Source organism: Dermacentor silvarum, chromosome 11 (genome assembly GCF_013339745.2).
Source record: "Dermacentor silvarum isolate Dsil-2018 chromosome 11, BIME_Dsil_1.4, whole genome shotgun sequence".
In the NCBI taxonomy this organism is placed as follows: domain Eukaryota; kingdom Metazoa; phylum Arthropoda; class Arachnida; order Ixodida; family Ixodidae; genus Dermacentor; species Dermacentor silvarum.
In genome coordinates, this window is record NC_051164.1 from 116,806,648 (window position 1) to 116,822,669 (window position 16,022).

General features: G+C 48.4%; 1 protein-coding gene across 2 annotated transcripts in view; it reads right to left on the reverse strand.

Moving 5' to 3' along the window:
* LOC119433677 (proline-rich protein 36-like) overlaps positions 1–16,022 on the reverse strand; it is a 46,538-nt gene that overhangs the window by 15,215 nt on the left and 15,301 nt on the right. Inside the window, exons 4-8 of one of the 2 annotated variants that reach the window (XM_049659339.1) lie at positions 14,600–14,753; positions 12,835–12,875; positions 12,304–12,388; positions 6,025–6,199; positions 2,305–2,333 (exon numbers count right to left, since the gene is read on the reverse strand). In XM_049659339.1, coding sequence (XP_049515296.1) covers positions 2,305–2,333; positions 6,025–6,199; positions 12,304–12,388; positions 12,835–12,875; positions 14,600–14,753 — 484 coding nt within the window. Of the gene's footprint in view, positions 1–2,280; positions 2,334–6,024; positions 6,200–12,303; positions 12,389–12,834; positions 12,876–14,599; positions 14,754–16,022 lie in introns of both variants that reach the window. The other variant, XM_037700927.2, reaches the window with a different exon arrangement.

The following is a 16,022-nucleotide window of genomic DNA, read 5'->3' on the forward strand; positions in this document are numbered from 1 at the left end:
TACAGTCGTATGACCAAAATCAGTGCCGTGTTGGCCTAGTGTGAATGAGCCTTGAGCGCACAGCGGAGCCAGTCAAGCAGGCGTCGGCTGGGTTTCGTATGCGTGCAGTTCTCAGAGGCCATGCTTTAGTTGGAATAGTTTTGTTGATTCCCGTGAGGGGGCGCTGCAAACATTATCGTTCACTGCAAAACATTGTTATTTTGTTATTATTCCTTCAGCTTCTGCTTGACTTTGTTGCATTGCATAGCAATGGAAGCAAGTGTTAAGCAGCAGTATAAAGAATAAAAAAAGCAACGCATGAAGTGGTAAAAAAAAAAACAGGGAAAAACATTGTCTCTTGCCGAGATTCGAACCCCAGTTTTTTGCGTGGGGAAGCAGACATTCCACCTCTGAGCCACGGCGGGGTGTGTGCTACCGATCGCAGCGTCCCAAGCGGCATTACGGTCGTTTGGCTTCACTTTCAATGCATTGAAAGTGCAGCCGTTCCGGGGACTCTCATGTTCTAGTACACTCTAGCTGTAGTAAGCAGTTATTTCCGCAGGTTATATGTGCAGATTTCTTTTTCTTTCTGGACTGTTGTAACTGGGGGATGCAGGTTATATGCAGAAAAATATGGTTATGACATCTCTGAGCATGAATTAAAGCTCATATATTGACAGCAACTCTGCAGACTTGTGTGCTCAAGGTACATACAAACCATGCCAGTGCACATGCTCAGGAACATGCATTCTTTATTACCACACCTTGCCTCTAGATATACAAGGCTGCACCAGAAACATCACACCCTGAAGCAGACTTGCTTTGGTTAAAAGCACCTGTCGCTAAAATTCACGTGTATGTATCACACAGCTTCCTGTTCGCATGACAACATAAAATGGCAGAGCTTCTCAGTATCGAAAGATGGCCGATAACAAAACGTTTGCCAGTAGGAATGCTTTGGAAACACAAAAGCACGGCAAGCTCAAATCAACAATCCTATATGTGTAGTGTGACTGCAAGTACAACCTGTTCAAATCAACATTCAAAAGTATACAATGAAAAGGTCACTGGTGCATTAATCATGTCAACAGCAACCAAGAGGTGAGAAAAGCCAGGAAAATCAATGCTTCAGATATGCCCATTTCAGGTTCTTAGTGCAATAAAGCTCCAGCAAACGACTGCAGTGGCAGCCTGGGAAAGCGTGTGCTACTGCAGCTCTGCATCAAGCGACAGAGAGAGAGAGAGTAGGCAAACAGAGCCAAGCTGACCTAACTTGCCCAACACAGGAAGTCAATTTGGCCAACCAGTGGCAAGGGTGGTCAGGGCTCCTGTCCAAGCTCGCATCAGGCGCCTACGAGGGTTTTGACAATTGGATGGACGGTGGTACTGTCTAACCTCATTAAAATAAAATTGTATCCAACACAAACATGCCTTCATTATATCCGATGTTTGTTAAAGGCATGTATTCGTTACATGCTGATATCGACGAACCATTTTAGATTCACTTCACTAAAGTTAAACCTCGATATAACGAACTTCAATATAACTAAATTCTCGATATAATGAAGCATTTAACTTTTTATAACTTCTTGTCCATAGAACACCTTGTATTTTCAACCTCAATATAATGAAGTGTGTTTATACACAATTTCAATATAACAAAATTTCACTGCCACCGCGGGCAGTGGGGGGCAGGTTGGCGCACGTGTCCTTTTCTAGCATGGCCATAGGTGCGCATGGCTGTCAGTGTGGCTGAGCGCATACGCAGCCCATGCACCTCGTTTTAGGGCTCTGAGCATGTGACCACGAACAGTGCTCTGGCCACCAAGAAGCTCCGGAACTGTGCGCATTCGCTCGTTGAGATGATGGCAGACATTTCCTTGCCATCAGTATTTGTGCCTATGTTGGGGCACTGCAGGCCTGGCAGAAAAGCTGCAAGCTAGCTTCCTTGAATCAGCAGCACAACGCCTGCAATGGCCTCAGTCTGGTCTCTCAGCTACAGCCTCTGTGCCACCCAAACCTCTCAGCAGTTATTGAGCAGATGCACCAGATGAAGGCAGGTGTCAGGTGCACTGGAGCACAATGAAATCGCCATAATGACACTGTGTGCTTCTCCCCATAGTTTACACCAAGTAAAGCAGAACAAGTTAGCACTTAACCTTCTGCAAACTAAAACCTGAGTGCATCACACCAAGTGAGAAGCATTGGGGCAGCCAAGGCCATTTCTCAGCACCCGTTACAGCATACCGGACCACACACTGTCAAGGAAGGATGAAACTGCAGAGCAGGAAAAGCGCTTACAAATTTGACGGATTCAGCATCTACCTCTATGTTCGTCAGGTCAGCATAGCCCACTGCAAAGAAAATGAAGTAAAACACAGCTCTGAGAGTCACCACTTCACTGATTCTATCAGCAACTGGCCAAGTTTCTAATGACATGCATGACAAGAAAAATATTTCAGCAGTGAAAGAACCAAAAAAGTACTGGTAAGAACTAGCTGCATCAAAAGTTTTGCATCTAAGGAAAACTCCAGTACCATGACAGTTGCCCAACAAGGAAAGAGACCTGTATCTTAATTTATAAAACAGGCAGCTCTTGAATCAAATATTTCTTTTCAGACTACCTCTGTTTTGTAGATTTGTACTGTTAAATTACACAAACATGCACTGTTTTTACATATAGACATGCTTCTTTCAAATTTATTGTTTGCCTTTGCTCACAAACTGTTAAGCAAGTATCATAAATTCACAATATATTTTGCCTAGACGTACGAGGTCTGTCTCAAAAGTTTGTATAGCACATATCTTAAAAACTCATTTTTAGAAACAAACCTTTAGATACTCAATGTCGTCACCTTCAATATACTCTCTATTAGACGCAATGCACTGGTTCAAGCTCTTCCACTGCTGGAAGCACCCTTGGAAATTCCACCTCCACAGCAGCAATTGGCAGTTTGGAAACAAACATTGTAGGGTAATAATTGTGGTACACAGATACGTGTTTGAGCACAGTGGTGGAACTGCATGCCAAAAACTCGCACACTATAAATTAAAAGTGTGCAGGGGCATTGTTGTGGTGCAGAATCCAGCACCCCTCTTTTGATGAATGCAGAAAGTTATGCTAACACAGAACGTAGCAAGCTGCACTAACAGTTTAACCTTCAGCTATGAATTCATGAGAATTAAGGAACATGACCAGCATGACTAATTTTGCTTTGCTCTTCTGCACTTCCTTGGCTAATCTTCTTTCACTTCTTGTTCTGCAACTTCAGCTTGATGTCACTTTCATAAATTCAAGATTCGTTGCCAGTGGCAGCTGTTTGTAAGGATGCATTGCTTTTGTTTTCCAAACACAGCAAAATTATTTTTGGCGACACCTTTTTAATTTGCAAAGTTTTTATTGGAGTCTTGTGAATAGACCAAAACCAAATGCTTCTGATTTGGCAGTCACTGAACATGAGAGAAGGTCCACAATCAATGTTTATATCTTCATGCAAGAAGGAGGGGCCCTGACCTTGTATCAACATTGCCATCCCCACAGTCTTCCAGAAAATGCTGGACCCACTTGAAGACAGTTCTTTCATTTAGAGCATGGGTTCTCAAAAGCGAACCCAGGGGTTCCGCAAGCCACTGATAAATATTCCCTGGTTCCGCGCTCGCCAAGTCCGTATCCCCATAGACATCAACGCTTCGTGCCTAATTGTGCCTTTAAAGCCTTTATTGTTGCATTTGGCGACTGGCCACGTGCCTTCATAATTGTGCAGTTGCCACCCATGATCGCGTCAACACCTACCACGGTTTCGTCTGCAGCGGTTGCGGCAAACAGTAGTTTCGTTTTGACTCAGTACAAGCGTCGGCCGCGTGCCTTCAATATGCGTAGTCACCATCCATGATCACGGCGATAGCGACCGCGGCTTCGTCCGTAGTTGTTGCAGCAAACGATAGTTTTATTTTGTCTTGGTGCGTGCGTTGGCCGCCTGCCATCAGAACTACAAGGTCACCGTCAATAGCGGCCACAGTTTCATACCGCACTGGTTGCGGCAATCAGTAGTTTTGCTTTGACTCAGTGCAGAAATGTCAAGGATTAAGTGCACCGTCTAGAATTCGTTGGCGACCAGCTCAATGGCTAAAAAATGTCAAGCAGAAACTTCTCTGGGAGTTCTCTACGTATGTGTAAGCATTGTGCCACTTGCTCATCTCCACGCAGCCTGCTGGTGTCATTATCAGTGTTAAGACACTTGATCCGACCAGTACAAACGACAGGGCTGCGGTGACATGAACTGGTGCGGACAGAGGCGCTAGGTGCATTGATAACGCAAGCAAAGTACTGCAGGTGGGGGCGGGGCGTTATGTGCGCTGATGACGTTCCGATCATCATAAGTCGTTATCACTCTTTAGATCCTTGTCCACATGTGCCGAACTATTATGAACTTTGATCAATAGACTCCGGCGTCGGCACGAACCGATCAAACATACTCTGGCACGGCCGTGCGGACCGTATCTTGAAAGCAATCTTCGAAGCAGACAGACAGTGCCGACTGCTGCTAACTTGGCACGTGTTTTGGCCGCTTCGCTTGCTCTGAAGCGCCAGGCAGCCCGAAGGTAACGTCTCTCGCTGCTACGGGCTCTATCTTGAAAGCGATCGTCTAACGCGTGAGATGGATGAACAGATTGACGCACGAACAGTTTTCTCGTTGGGTAAGCATAGAAATGCTTACGCATTTAAAAATAATGTATGTGCGCGCGGTAGTGAAAAGCGTGCCTCAGATGAAGACGCGCGTTGCAAAGGAACTCGCAAGGCCTTCGCCGCTGCGAGCGCTAATCAGATACGAGACGACAAAAATTGCGGTTTCCGCACTGCTTTTGTGCAAAATAGAAAGAGGATTTGCGGATTCATTCAGTAAATAAAAGGCCGTTGACGTAGTAGGCATTTGTTATTTTCTTTATACCCGTGGTAATTCGACATTCGGTTTATTTGGTCATTTTTTTTTTTTCAGTCCCATGAAATCACAATAAACAAGGTTTTTCAGTACGCAAAGTAGAGCCGGCACTAATTCCAATTCTTATTATAACCAATTGTAAGTCCCCCTGTGCGATATGCTCTGAAAATGTAAGAAGAATGAGTTTTCAGTGCGATATATATCACACAGGGAAACTTCTGACTTTTCATCACAAGAGGTCTTAGAATTAGTGCCGGCTCTACTTTGCATAGTGTAAAACCTCGTTAATTTGGATTTCACGGGACCAAAAGAAAAATGGCCGAATTAACCGAGTTTTTAGGTGTAACGAAGTATATAAGTTCGTTTTCGTGGTGTGCCTTGGTCCTGCCTTGGTAGCGATGCTATCTTGTGTCTTGGGTCACGACGATTGCACCCAGTTTGCACCACATGGGTTGCAAGTCACCATCAAAATAGCCTGTGCACCCTCATCGTTGCCCCAAACATGTTTCACGCTACGCCTAGCATCTTTACTGGAAGGATGGTTCCTTGGCACTTGATGAAGCTTAGCAGGGTTCCCTGGGGCCAACATGCTTGAGAACCCCTGATCTAGAGCACTCTCTCCATAGGCCTGTTGCGAGATTTGATAAATTTCTGCTCCATTCTTACCAAATTTCACAAGAAACTTGCTACTGGCCCTTTGTTCCATTTGTTGGCAGATCTACATTACAACAAGGGCCAGAAATAGGTTGCACAAAACTTGCTTGTATACAATTATAGCAGCTTGTTATTCAGCAGTCCAGCTTGCACTAGAGGTCAACAAAGTCCTCTTTGGTGCATAAAGCAAGAAATCAGTGCCACCACACACACCCTCTCCCACTTCTTTGCAGACTCACTGTGTTGCACATTTGGGAAAGACCTCATAAGTTGTCAATTAATATGCTTCACTGATGTGGATGCTGGCACTGAACTGACTGCCAAAAAGATACCAGAGAAAACGAAATTTCTTTAAAGGCAAGCAGTGTACAATACTGACTGGCCAGAGCTTCAGAACACAGCATTGCAAACGTGACCTGAGGTGTGCTAAGAAGCCCTATCATGCACTTGCCTTCTCCCTCGTGGTTCCGGACAAGCCACTTGCCCGGGGGATTGTTCTCAAATCGGAGGACGTACACAGGCTCGCCACGGTGCAGCGGTAGGTCAAGATTTTTTGTGCCACCACTGCTGCTAGTCCGTGCACGGCCAGCATCCAGAGGCCGCAGCTGCTCCCAGCCACTAGGAAGCTGCACAGCATCAACATGCCGTCCTTTTGACGTGTGGTCAAATTGGCTGTTATTGCAATCTGTTTGTAAACAGATAGCAATAGCAACCAGTAATAACCAACCAGGAAGAGTATGTAACAATGAGACGTACGTGCTATTCCTGACTGGAAAGTGCCAAGCACACAGCATTAAAGAAAGGAAATGCACACAAGACTCAATGCAATCATTGTTGTGGGATTAGATCATTGTTGTAGGACGACAGTGTTGCAGTGATAGGAAACATTATCTTAGGTGCAGCATTTGTGTTTGTCTATGCAGTACACAGAACAAAAAGCGAGATGTGTTTGCTGGCAGCATTGTTGTGCACCACTGTTCGTAGCCAGTGAGAAGGTTTGCAGTGTCACCGTCTCACTGGCATATTGCATAGTGGCACAACTGTTGATGCGTTGGAGAGCCACATGCGTAGTGTTATCTTGGCACTGCGGTGCGGGTAGAATAGTGAGCAAAGGTGCATGAATGGAGAAGTATGAAACATTTAGTGTTTCAATTACCCTTGCAAAAGCGTGGTCGATTACACCAACAGTTCTAGCACTGGGTAATGGTGTGTTTGAGTCACAAGATGCGCACCAAGGACTTCTTCCATACACGCTGGCAGCCAGCAGCTTTTGGGTTTCCTCACATCGATGTTGAATCCTCAGGGAACACCAACGTTGGGGCATAACGTCATCAAGCAACACAAGAATGTCTTCGAAGCATGGTTTGGAATGCTGGCTTGTAAACACGAAGAGGAGCAGCAGCGGCATTTTGTCATGGCTGTTGTCATAGGCGAGGATCACTACCCAGGTGTGTACTCAACGAACCTGCGTGCAAGAAAGTGTAATTTGTTTTTGTGTCATCAATGCACATCACCGCATTCACTCGTGTTCCAAACCATGTTTCGAAGACATTCTTGTGTTGCTTGACGCTTCTTCGGAGCCTCCGTCATCTCCGCAGTGAGTGCATGGTTCCGCGACATTTTGTGTACGAACTCACAAAACTAGTGCAGAATGCGGTGAAGCAACGAATGCCCAATGTTGTGTCGCGGTGTATCAGTTTCGGTTTTGCTTCTGCTCGTGCCAGCACGTTCATCTGGCCACCTTGTGTAACACCTACGTTGCTGTGACATCACTCTTCTGTATAGTATAATAAAGGACCACGTGGCTGGCCAAGAGTCGCACCACAAACCTAGTAAGTGTCCAGTTTGTTGCTTTCGGCCCGTGCTCCGCACTTTGCAACTTCTCTTTGTTCGGGTAGCCCAACAGTCTCCTGTCACCTGGCCATGCCAGCGCTCACGTCATCTTCCTGATACCACACCTGACATTTGTATGAATGCGCTTCTTCGTCTTATTATTAATATTAATATTATTATTATTATTATTATTATTATTATTGGGTCTAATGTACCAAAACCACGATCTGATTACGAGTCACACAGTACTGGGGGACTCGGGATTAATTTTGACCACTTGGGGATCTTTAACGTGCCCCAATGCACAGGACAAAGGCGTTCTTGCATTTCGCCCCCATCGAAATGCGACCGCCGCTGCCAGGATTTGATCCCACGACCTCGTGCTTAGCAGCGCAACACCATCGCTGCTAAGCCACCATGGAGGATGAATGCTGTTCAGCAAGCTAGTGCCACCCAGCGGCACATCTGAAAGAGCACTCTCAGTTTCCAGTGAATCTGTCTCTGGTGTTGGTTTGTGAAATGCACCAAGAGTGGCTCCAGCTGTCTCCTATGTTCTTTAACCTATTAACCCCCAAAATAGTTCTGGAAAAACGCACCAAAACGCACCATGAATTTTTTTATGTCATTCTGGTTGTGAAAATATATTACTTGAACCTCAATACATGATTACATGTTTTTCCCGGACTTCAACTGCCCTCTAGTGTTGAAAATTGAACTCAAAGCCAATTACCGACTGTAACTCGTCTTTGGCAGTGGGAGCAGCACAACATCAAGCTGAACAAGTGTGACTTGTAATTAGCGATATTGGTAAAACCTCCCATGATGAGTACAGCTAAGGATTGGGGTTTTAAAGTTTAATGCAGCTTTGCGTCTCCACATCCTGCGTCTGCATGGACAAACTTGCACACTATTTATTTTTCAAAAAATAGCATAAACCTACTGTACCGTACTTTGAATTTACATTTTTCGAGTTTGTCCATAACTGTCGCAATGTCCTGTAGTGGCAAAATTTGATACCACATGTGGAGATGGGTTAGCACAGGGCTTACCCTATGAGCAACGGTGAGGAAAGGGCACAACGCTCCTCCACTCCGCAACGCACAAAGGCACTACTGCAGGGTTCGTCGATTCTCCAACACGGCGCAGAGAAGGCTCCGGAGTCAGATCGCCAACAAACACAGGTTTATTCACTCAAGATACAGCACCGTGCGACAGCCACGGCGCTTACGGGCCAAGGCTCACCGCAAGACCAATCAAGTACGCGCGCCCGCTGCGCTAAGGCTAACCGGGTAGCGGTCCGCCAAGCGCGAGAACGAGGAGTCACGAGAACAAAGGTCTCATGTAACCACCTCGCTTCTGGCCTGTGAGCATCTGCCACGGCAAGGAAGCGCTCAGCGGACGAGAGCTCGGGTGGAGAGGGTGCCCGGGGGGCCGCCACTCGAGAGGCCAATCAGAGCGCGTCTCGGTGGCGTGTTCTCGCGGGGCAAGTCCAATCCTGGGGGGAGAGGCACGGTTTTTGTGGGAAAGTAGGTCCGGTGCACTAGCCATGTCCGCCATGTTGCCATTATGGCGGCGGTTCCCAGAGATTGAGCTAAGGGCCACGCGCGAGCTGGGGGACGAGGCGCAGGAAGGCACCTCGATCCCCACATTCCCCCCTCTTAAAGACAGAGGCCAGCCTCCAAAGGTCGCTGACCGAGGTCAAGGTTGACTCAGCCAAAGAGGCCTAAGTCAACGAGGCAAAGTCTAAGACGGCGTCGTCGTCTTCATCAGGACCAGGTCAGAGAGAAGGGGCCAAAGCAGTTCGAAAAGGCGAAAACATCGCTTCTCTTGATGCGGAGCCAGGGGCTTGCATTGGCCACCTAAGTTTCGCACACAGGAAGGGCTCACTGCCAGGAGGGAAGGTCGGCATCCCAGGAAGGATGGGGCTGGGCAGCAGCATGGTTCAGCCAGCAACGCTTGAGGTCCGCCAAACAGGAGCTGCCAGGAACGCACGCGGCGTGGCTGCCATTTTGGCGCAGCAGCCACCACGGAGGTCACAGGGCCCTCCGGATTGCGCGCTAGCAGGAACAGCAAGCCAGGATGACCGGCAACCAAGGCAGAAGGAGGCAAGGCTGCTCGAGTTCGGGGTCTCCAAAGCGGAAGTCAGTCATGGCAGAAGGACCAGGAGCAGCAGGCCTTGAGGTCAGCAGCAGACTGGCATGGTAGGACCCGGGACAGCTGGCTTCGTGGTCAGCAAGACTGGAGGCACAGTGGAGCCAGGTGCAGGGAGGAGACTGGACGACGCAAGGGAAAGGACAGGAAAGCCCTCCGGCATAGCCAGCGTGCCAAGAAAGTTGCCCGCCTGGTTGACTGCCCAAAAAGGGGCATTTGCGAGGCTGAGGCTTGGGCAACACATAAGAGGGTATACTAGGCCACATGGGCCTGGGACCGCTTCGATGTGCGTCCTAGCACGGTAGCTACATTTCTCCATTCATGGGCGTGGCTGGAAATAAAGTCCAGCTACTTGCTAGTGGGAGAAAGCTGACTAGGCGCATTAGAAGGCGGGTGAGCACGAGAGGGTATATTAGGCCAAAAGGACCTGTCATCGCTTGAACGTGCGCCCTCGCACCGTAGCTGTGTCTCTCCATTCACCGGCGTGGTAGGGAATAAAGTCCGGCTACCAGCTGGCGGGAGAAAGCCTGCCTAGGTGCGTTTCTACAGGTTGTACTGGTGGCGTGGCCTGGGGCCAGCCGTGTCACGCTTCGCCTTCGGTTCGTTGACCGTCTCCCCCTCTCCCCAGTCGTTGCTACGGGCAACGAAAGGTTTAAGGTCAGATACGTGAACTGGACCGCTGACTGGTCTCCCTTGGGAGTCAACCAGCTTGTATACCAGAGGGGACATTTTGGTCTCCACTCAGTATGGGCCCAACCATTTGGCCGACAGGGAGGCAGAGATGCCTTTAGCGACGTCACTCAAAACATGGTTGCGTCTGAGGACGAGGTCGCCGACACCGTAGCGCTCGTCCCGATGTGACTGGTCGTATTGGGCCTTTTGTCCAGCTCGTGCTTTTGCCAGGTTGGAATGGGCCAGGTCAAGGGCCGCCTCCATCCGTGAGCGCAGTTCCGCCGCGTAGCCAGAAAGGCCAGCTTTCCTGGCGCACGCCCCGCTGCCGGGCTGCAGAACGCAGTCCATGGGGTTTGGCAGCTCTCTCCCGAAGTTGAGGAAAGCGGGCGTGTACCCAGTTGAACGGTTCACAGTGGACCGCAAGGAGAAGCCTATCTCGTTAAGACAGACATCCCAATCCCTGTGTTGCTGGGCAAAGGCCGCGAGCAAGGGCTTGAGGTTCTGGTTAATCCACTCTGTCGGGTTGGCCTGTGGGTGATACGTGGCTTTCTTGCGATGCTTAATGCCAACGGCAGCGCACGCATCCACGAACACCGTGGCCGTGAAGTAGGACGCGTTGTCCGTTATCAGCTCCGCCGGAAAGCCTCGGTCAACTTGTCCCAGATTGCGCATGCCGTTAATTTCCGAAGGGGAAAAAGTTCAACCCATTTCGTAAAGTGATCTGTGACAGCCATGAGAAAAACGCAGCCTCGCCGGCTTCTGGGAAAGGGTCCCATAATGTCACAGGCCGCGACTTGCCCGGCTAGCTCAGTCGGTAGAGCATAAGACTCTTAATCTCAGGGTCGTGGGTTCGGGCCCCACATTGGACGCCAGTTATGTGGAGATGGGTTTGCACAGGGCTTACTCTACGAGCGACGGTCAGGAAAGGGCACGACGCTCCTCCCCTCCACAACGCAAAAAGGCGCTATGGCAGGGTTCGTCGACTCTCCGACACGGCGCAGAGAAGGCTCCGGAGTCAGATCGCCAACAAACACAGGTTTATTCACCCAAGATACAGCACAGTGCGACAGTCACGGTGCTTACGGGCCAAGGCTCACCGCAAGACCGATCCAAGTACGCGTGCCCACTGCGCTAGGGCTAACCGGGTAGCAGTCCGCCAAGTGCGAGAACAAAGGTCTCATGTAACCACCTCGCTGCTGGCCTGTGAGCATCTGCCAAGGTGAGGAAGCGCTCAGAAGACGAGAGCTCGGGCGCAGAGGGTGCCCGGGGGCCGCCACTCGGGAGGCCAATCAGGGCGCGTCCTGGTGGCGTCCAATCCCGGGGGGTGAGGCACGGTTTGTGCGGGAAAGTAGGTCCGGCGCGCTAGCCATGTCCACCATGTTGCCATTACGGTGGCGGTTCCTGGAGATCGAGCTAAGCGCCACGCGCGAGCTGGGGGACAAGGCATGGGAAGGAACCTCGATCCCCACAAATGTGCTTCTGTCGCATTCATGTAAATGTGGCTCATAAGATGGTTTGTTTTTTTCTAAGCAACATGTCGTCCTGCTTTGACGTGTTGGTGCGTTTGTGAACGACACCCTGTCAGCTGTCAAGAGCGAAGATTAGTAAGGTTGATATTCACTTGTTTCACCACTGAATCAGTGGCCTACTGGGTTGAGCACCCGGCTATTGTGCTGGAAGACACTGGCTTGAATTATGCCACCGGAAACTTTTTTTTTCTTTTATTCAAGAAACGTCAAACCAGGCATGCTTGCTGACATCGCCTTTCCACTCTCCTGCACTCCTCTCATGTAGGTTCTACACACTCTTAACCACCCCCTAACGTGGTGCACAAGACAGCAGCAGCGGGAAAGTCAAAGGAAGAGGAAAAGAAAGCTTCACTTAAAAAAAATGCATCTAAAAACACGACCGATGAGCAGGAAGAAATGGTATTCACATTAGTTTCGGTAATTTACAACACACAGAATATTTTGCACACTGTAAATTAGGTGATCTAATCACATGTCCAGCGATCAACTGCTTCTGACTGGCATGTGTGTGGTGTTTGCTGGCACAGTGATAGATGCATGCTTACCCCAAATGCCTTGCACACACTGTCGCGCTTTTCTTTCCTGGGCAGGTTGTCCAGCACCTTCATCGGAGGTGGCAAGGCAGGTGCACTGTGGAAGCAAACTTCAGCTGCTTACATACACCTTCATTATGTTACATACAGACTAACGCTTACATAAACTGTTCCGCTGCGCTAACACAGCTAACAAGCAGCCTTAACTAGCTTAGACTATCGGTCGCTGAACAAATACTATTTGGCACACTACTATTTTGCAAGCTATTGCACACTGGGCTATGAATGAACAATCGCAAGTCGAAGAGTGATGAATTGGGCTAGTTGGTGTGCATTTATTTTCCTTGCACTGCGTACTGGCAGACAAGAACAGGGACGAAACGAACACCGGTTGTAAAGAGGACATGAAGCACTCCCCCATGTCACTTTGTGTCCTCTTTATAACCAGTGTTCATTCCATCCCTGTTAGTGTCTTCCAGTGCATAGCGCAAGGGAAATGAATCCCAAGTAGTTTGATCACGAACCCCAGTGGCATACACTCACGTCTCGTCTGTTGGCATCTCTTCATAGAGCTCTTCCAGGGTCTGCAACAGACAAGAAGACTGCATTTATAAAATCAGCCTCAGGGTCACAGCACTAACATTTTGCACCAGTACCAGCTGTTTAACCATTTTTAGAGTGATATCCCCCAATTGCACCAAATCTCAGCATAAGAGCTGATCTCACAAAGTGCCAAACACAGGTGACGTCAAAGGTGTCACCTGATCCATGGTTGGTAAATGGTAACCATACCACACTCACAAGCCTACATTATCGAGGTGAGGCAGAAAGCTCTTAGAAGTAATTCACTCTGTCCATTAAACGCAGAGAGAAAACAGACACTTCATCAGATGCTGTGCTTGATGTTAAGACAAGAGCAGTAATGCTACTGGCCCATGCCATTGCACGCCATGTCGCTTTCGATGGTGTAGAGAAATGGCGCTTGCGGACTATAGTTACATTCTCAAAAGCATGAGCAGCCCTTTCTGCGCAGCATGGGCGCAGATTTCTCATATTTTGCTGGAATGTAGCAGGATGCAGCAGGGTTCGCCTCTCAGCACAGTTCGGCGCAAGTGGCACCGCAATAGTATAGCTGCAAGAGTTTTGTTGCACTAGTGCTACCACACAGGCTACCACCAACAGTTACTTTTAGTGAAATTGCATTTCTGTTCAAAAGCACTTAGCCTGTCGAATAATTTGTACAGTGATTACTTTCAATACTGGGAATGCCCACGATGCTCCTTCAGTTTATTTTAGGCAGAGCGTCTTTTTGGTAACATAATCACATAACAGGATAAGGTAAAACTTGCAGCTTTTACAGCTTCACTTTGGTTGAACACTCGCATCTGATGGCACAAACACCTGGTAACATTGACTGATTGATTGATTTATGATGCATCGTGTTGTATCATGTTTCTAGACCCAATGTGTACCCAAATCTTGAGTGTTCTTGCACATTGCTGGCATTAGAATGCAGCCATAGGGAATTGAACTTGCGACCTCATGCTCAGCAACAGAATGCCACAGCCACAACAGTGGGTCTATGGCAAAGTGTTGCAGCCATTTATCATTACAAAGAAAACATTAAGGCTACAAACTGGCAAGCATGCACAAACACACGGACAAATGCAACAAATACAATGACAATGGCAGGTTTATGTTGATGTTTCACCTTTGTTTGAAGTTTAGAAGGACGCCACTCAAGGCGGCATGATCCACTGTGTGTGTGTGTGTGTGTGTGTGTGTGTGTGTGTGTGTGCGCGTGCGTGCGTGTGGGTGCGTGCGTGTGGGTGCGTGTGTGCGTGTGGGTGCGTGCGTGCGGGTGCGTGCGTGCGTGTGGGTGCATGCGTGTGGGGGGGGGGGAGATAGTTTTGCAGGGCTTTTGGAGAGCAAGCAGCACTGTCTCCCAACAGTGCTGCTTAAGTTCTGCATAGGCCGCAGTAGCAGTAAGTTCTCCACAGGCCTCAGCAGATAATGCCACGGCAGGTTCAGTCATACACATAACAAGAATCAAACGTTTTGACAGAAAGTACATTAGCATTATTTTCGAAAGCATTAGTGACAATAGGCACTTGCTGGTGCACGAATGTTGTTTAGAAAACTTTCAAGCATCCCCCCCCCCCTTTTCTCATTAAAAAAAATTGTGAGAGAGAGAGAAAAAGCCAGCCCTCTTCTTCACTACCCCTGACCATCCATGCCTCTGGAGCACTCTAGGTGTCCCAGTTTCTCCTCGTATTCTGGAAGAACCATCAAACAGCACTGCGCTCACATCTTGGTAGAGCTCCTCGTCGGGTGATCGCAGCGGTGCAGAAGGAGTGCGTGCTGGTGGCAGTGAGGGTGGTGTCTCATCCATTTCAGTGTCTGCATACAGCTCCTCATCGGCTGCCATGTTGCCCAACTCTTCATCCTCCGTGTATTCAGGGCTGCAGAGATAAGCTTTTTGAGGCACATTATTCTTCGAAAAATGAGTAGAAGCACTGTGCTCACTAGTGGGTGTTCAAACATTTATGAATAGGCATGTCTAATAGAGGACCACACAGTGCCTTCATTTTACAGATCTCAATGTGGTCCCACTTTCTAAAACACAATAAATGTCAATAAAAAGTCAGAAGTGTACAGAAAAATTCATTTTCCCCTAGACCATGTTAAAATAGACTTCAGATACATGAAACATTTGGCTGTACTAAATTCACAAGTTGTCCGTGAAATGAACCATAAACAAGGGCTGCCGTAGTTGCTTAGTGGCTTTGGCGTTGCACTGCTAAGCACAAGGTCGCGGGTTTAAATCCCAGCAGCATTTCCATGGGGGCTCATCTCGATGGGGACTAAATGCAAGAACGCCCATGTACCGTGCATTGGCTGTGCAGGTCGCATGCAGGCCCCTGCAAAAAATGTAGTGCCGAGTGCGCCCCTTTGCCTCTGTGTCCTCTCCTAGCAGCTGCAGCAACGCCTGTATGGCGTCCACAAGGAAACTTCTCACGCGACTGGTGCGTGCTCGCTGTTGCAGGAGAGTTGTGTCTTTGGCACAGCGAGTGGACATTCAAAATGGTGCTTGCTCGACCTTCTAAAGACATAGTGCATCACGTTTGAAAACCAGCGATTTTTCAGCGTCACCGAGCTTACTTGGATGTCCATTGCCAGCGCATTGGTGCTGCCTTCAGGGGCGTCACTTACCTAAGCGCGTCTACATGCAAATGCACTCGCGTACGGCCCTGCGTTCATGCGGGGCTGGTTTATGCCAGTACAAGCGTTTTGTGGACTTAAATCTTCTATAACGCACTTGCATGACACGGTGTACCCCTAAAATAGTGAACAAGTGGTAACTGCACCATCTACATAAACCTGTCATTTAAAACCCGTGAAAAAAGTTGGTTTCTTTTTCAGGGGCTTTATGTCATGCATCTAAACACACTGCGAGCACTTCTGCATATTGACTGATTGAATACTGCATATTTTTACACATTCAGACTGACGCCACTTACTGTTACATACATTCCAATGTCATGCTCAACGTTACCTTTTCGCACTTTTCCTTCTCTCGAACCTCTCTCACTACACCGCTCCGAAACGCACCACCCTGGTGTGCCCTAGCAGGATAATTGCACAAGCCAATCTTTCCGGCCAAAGGCCACCCTCCACGGGCTTCACACCTCAACTAACTTGATTTACAATCTACAAAATGCATGTGAGAG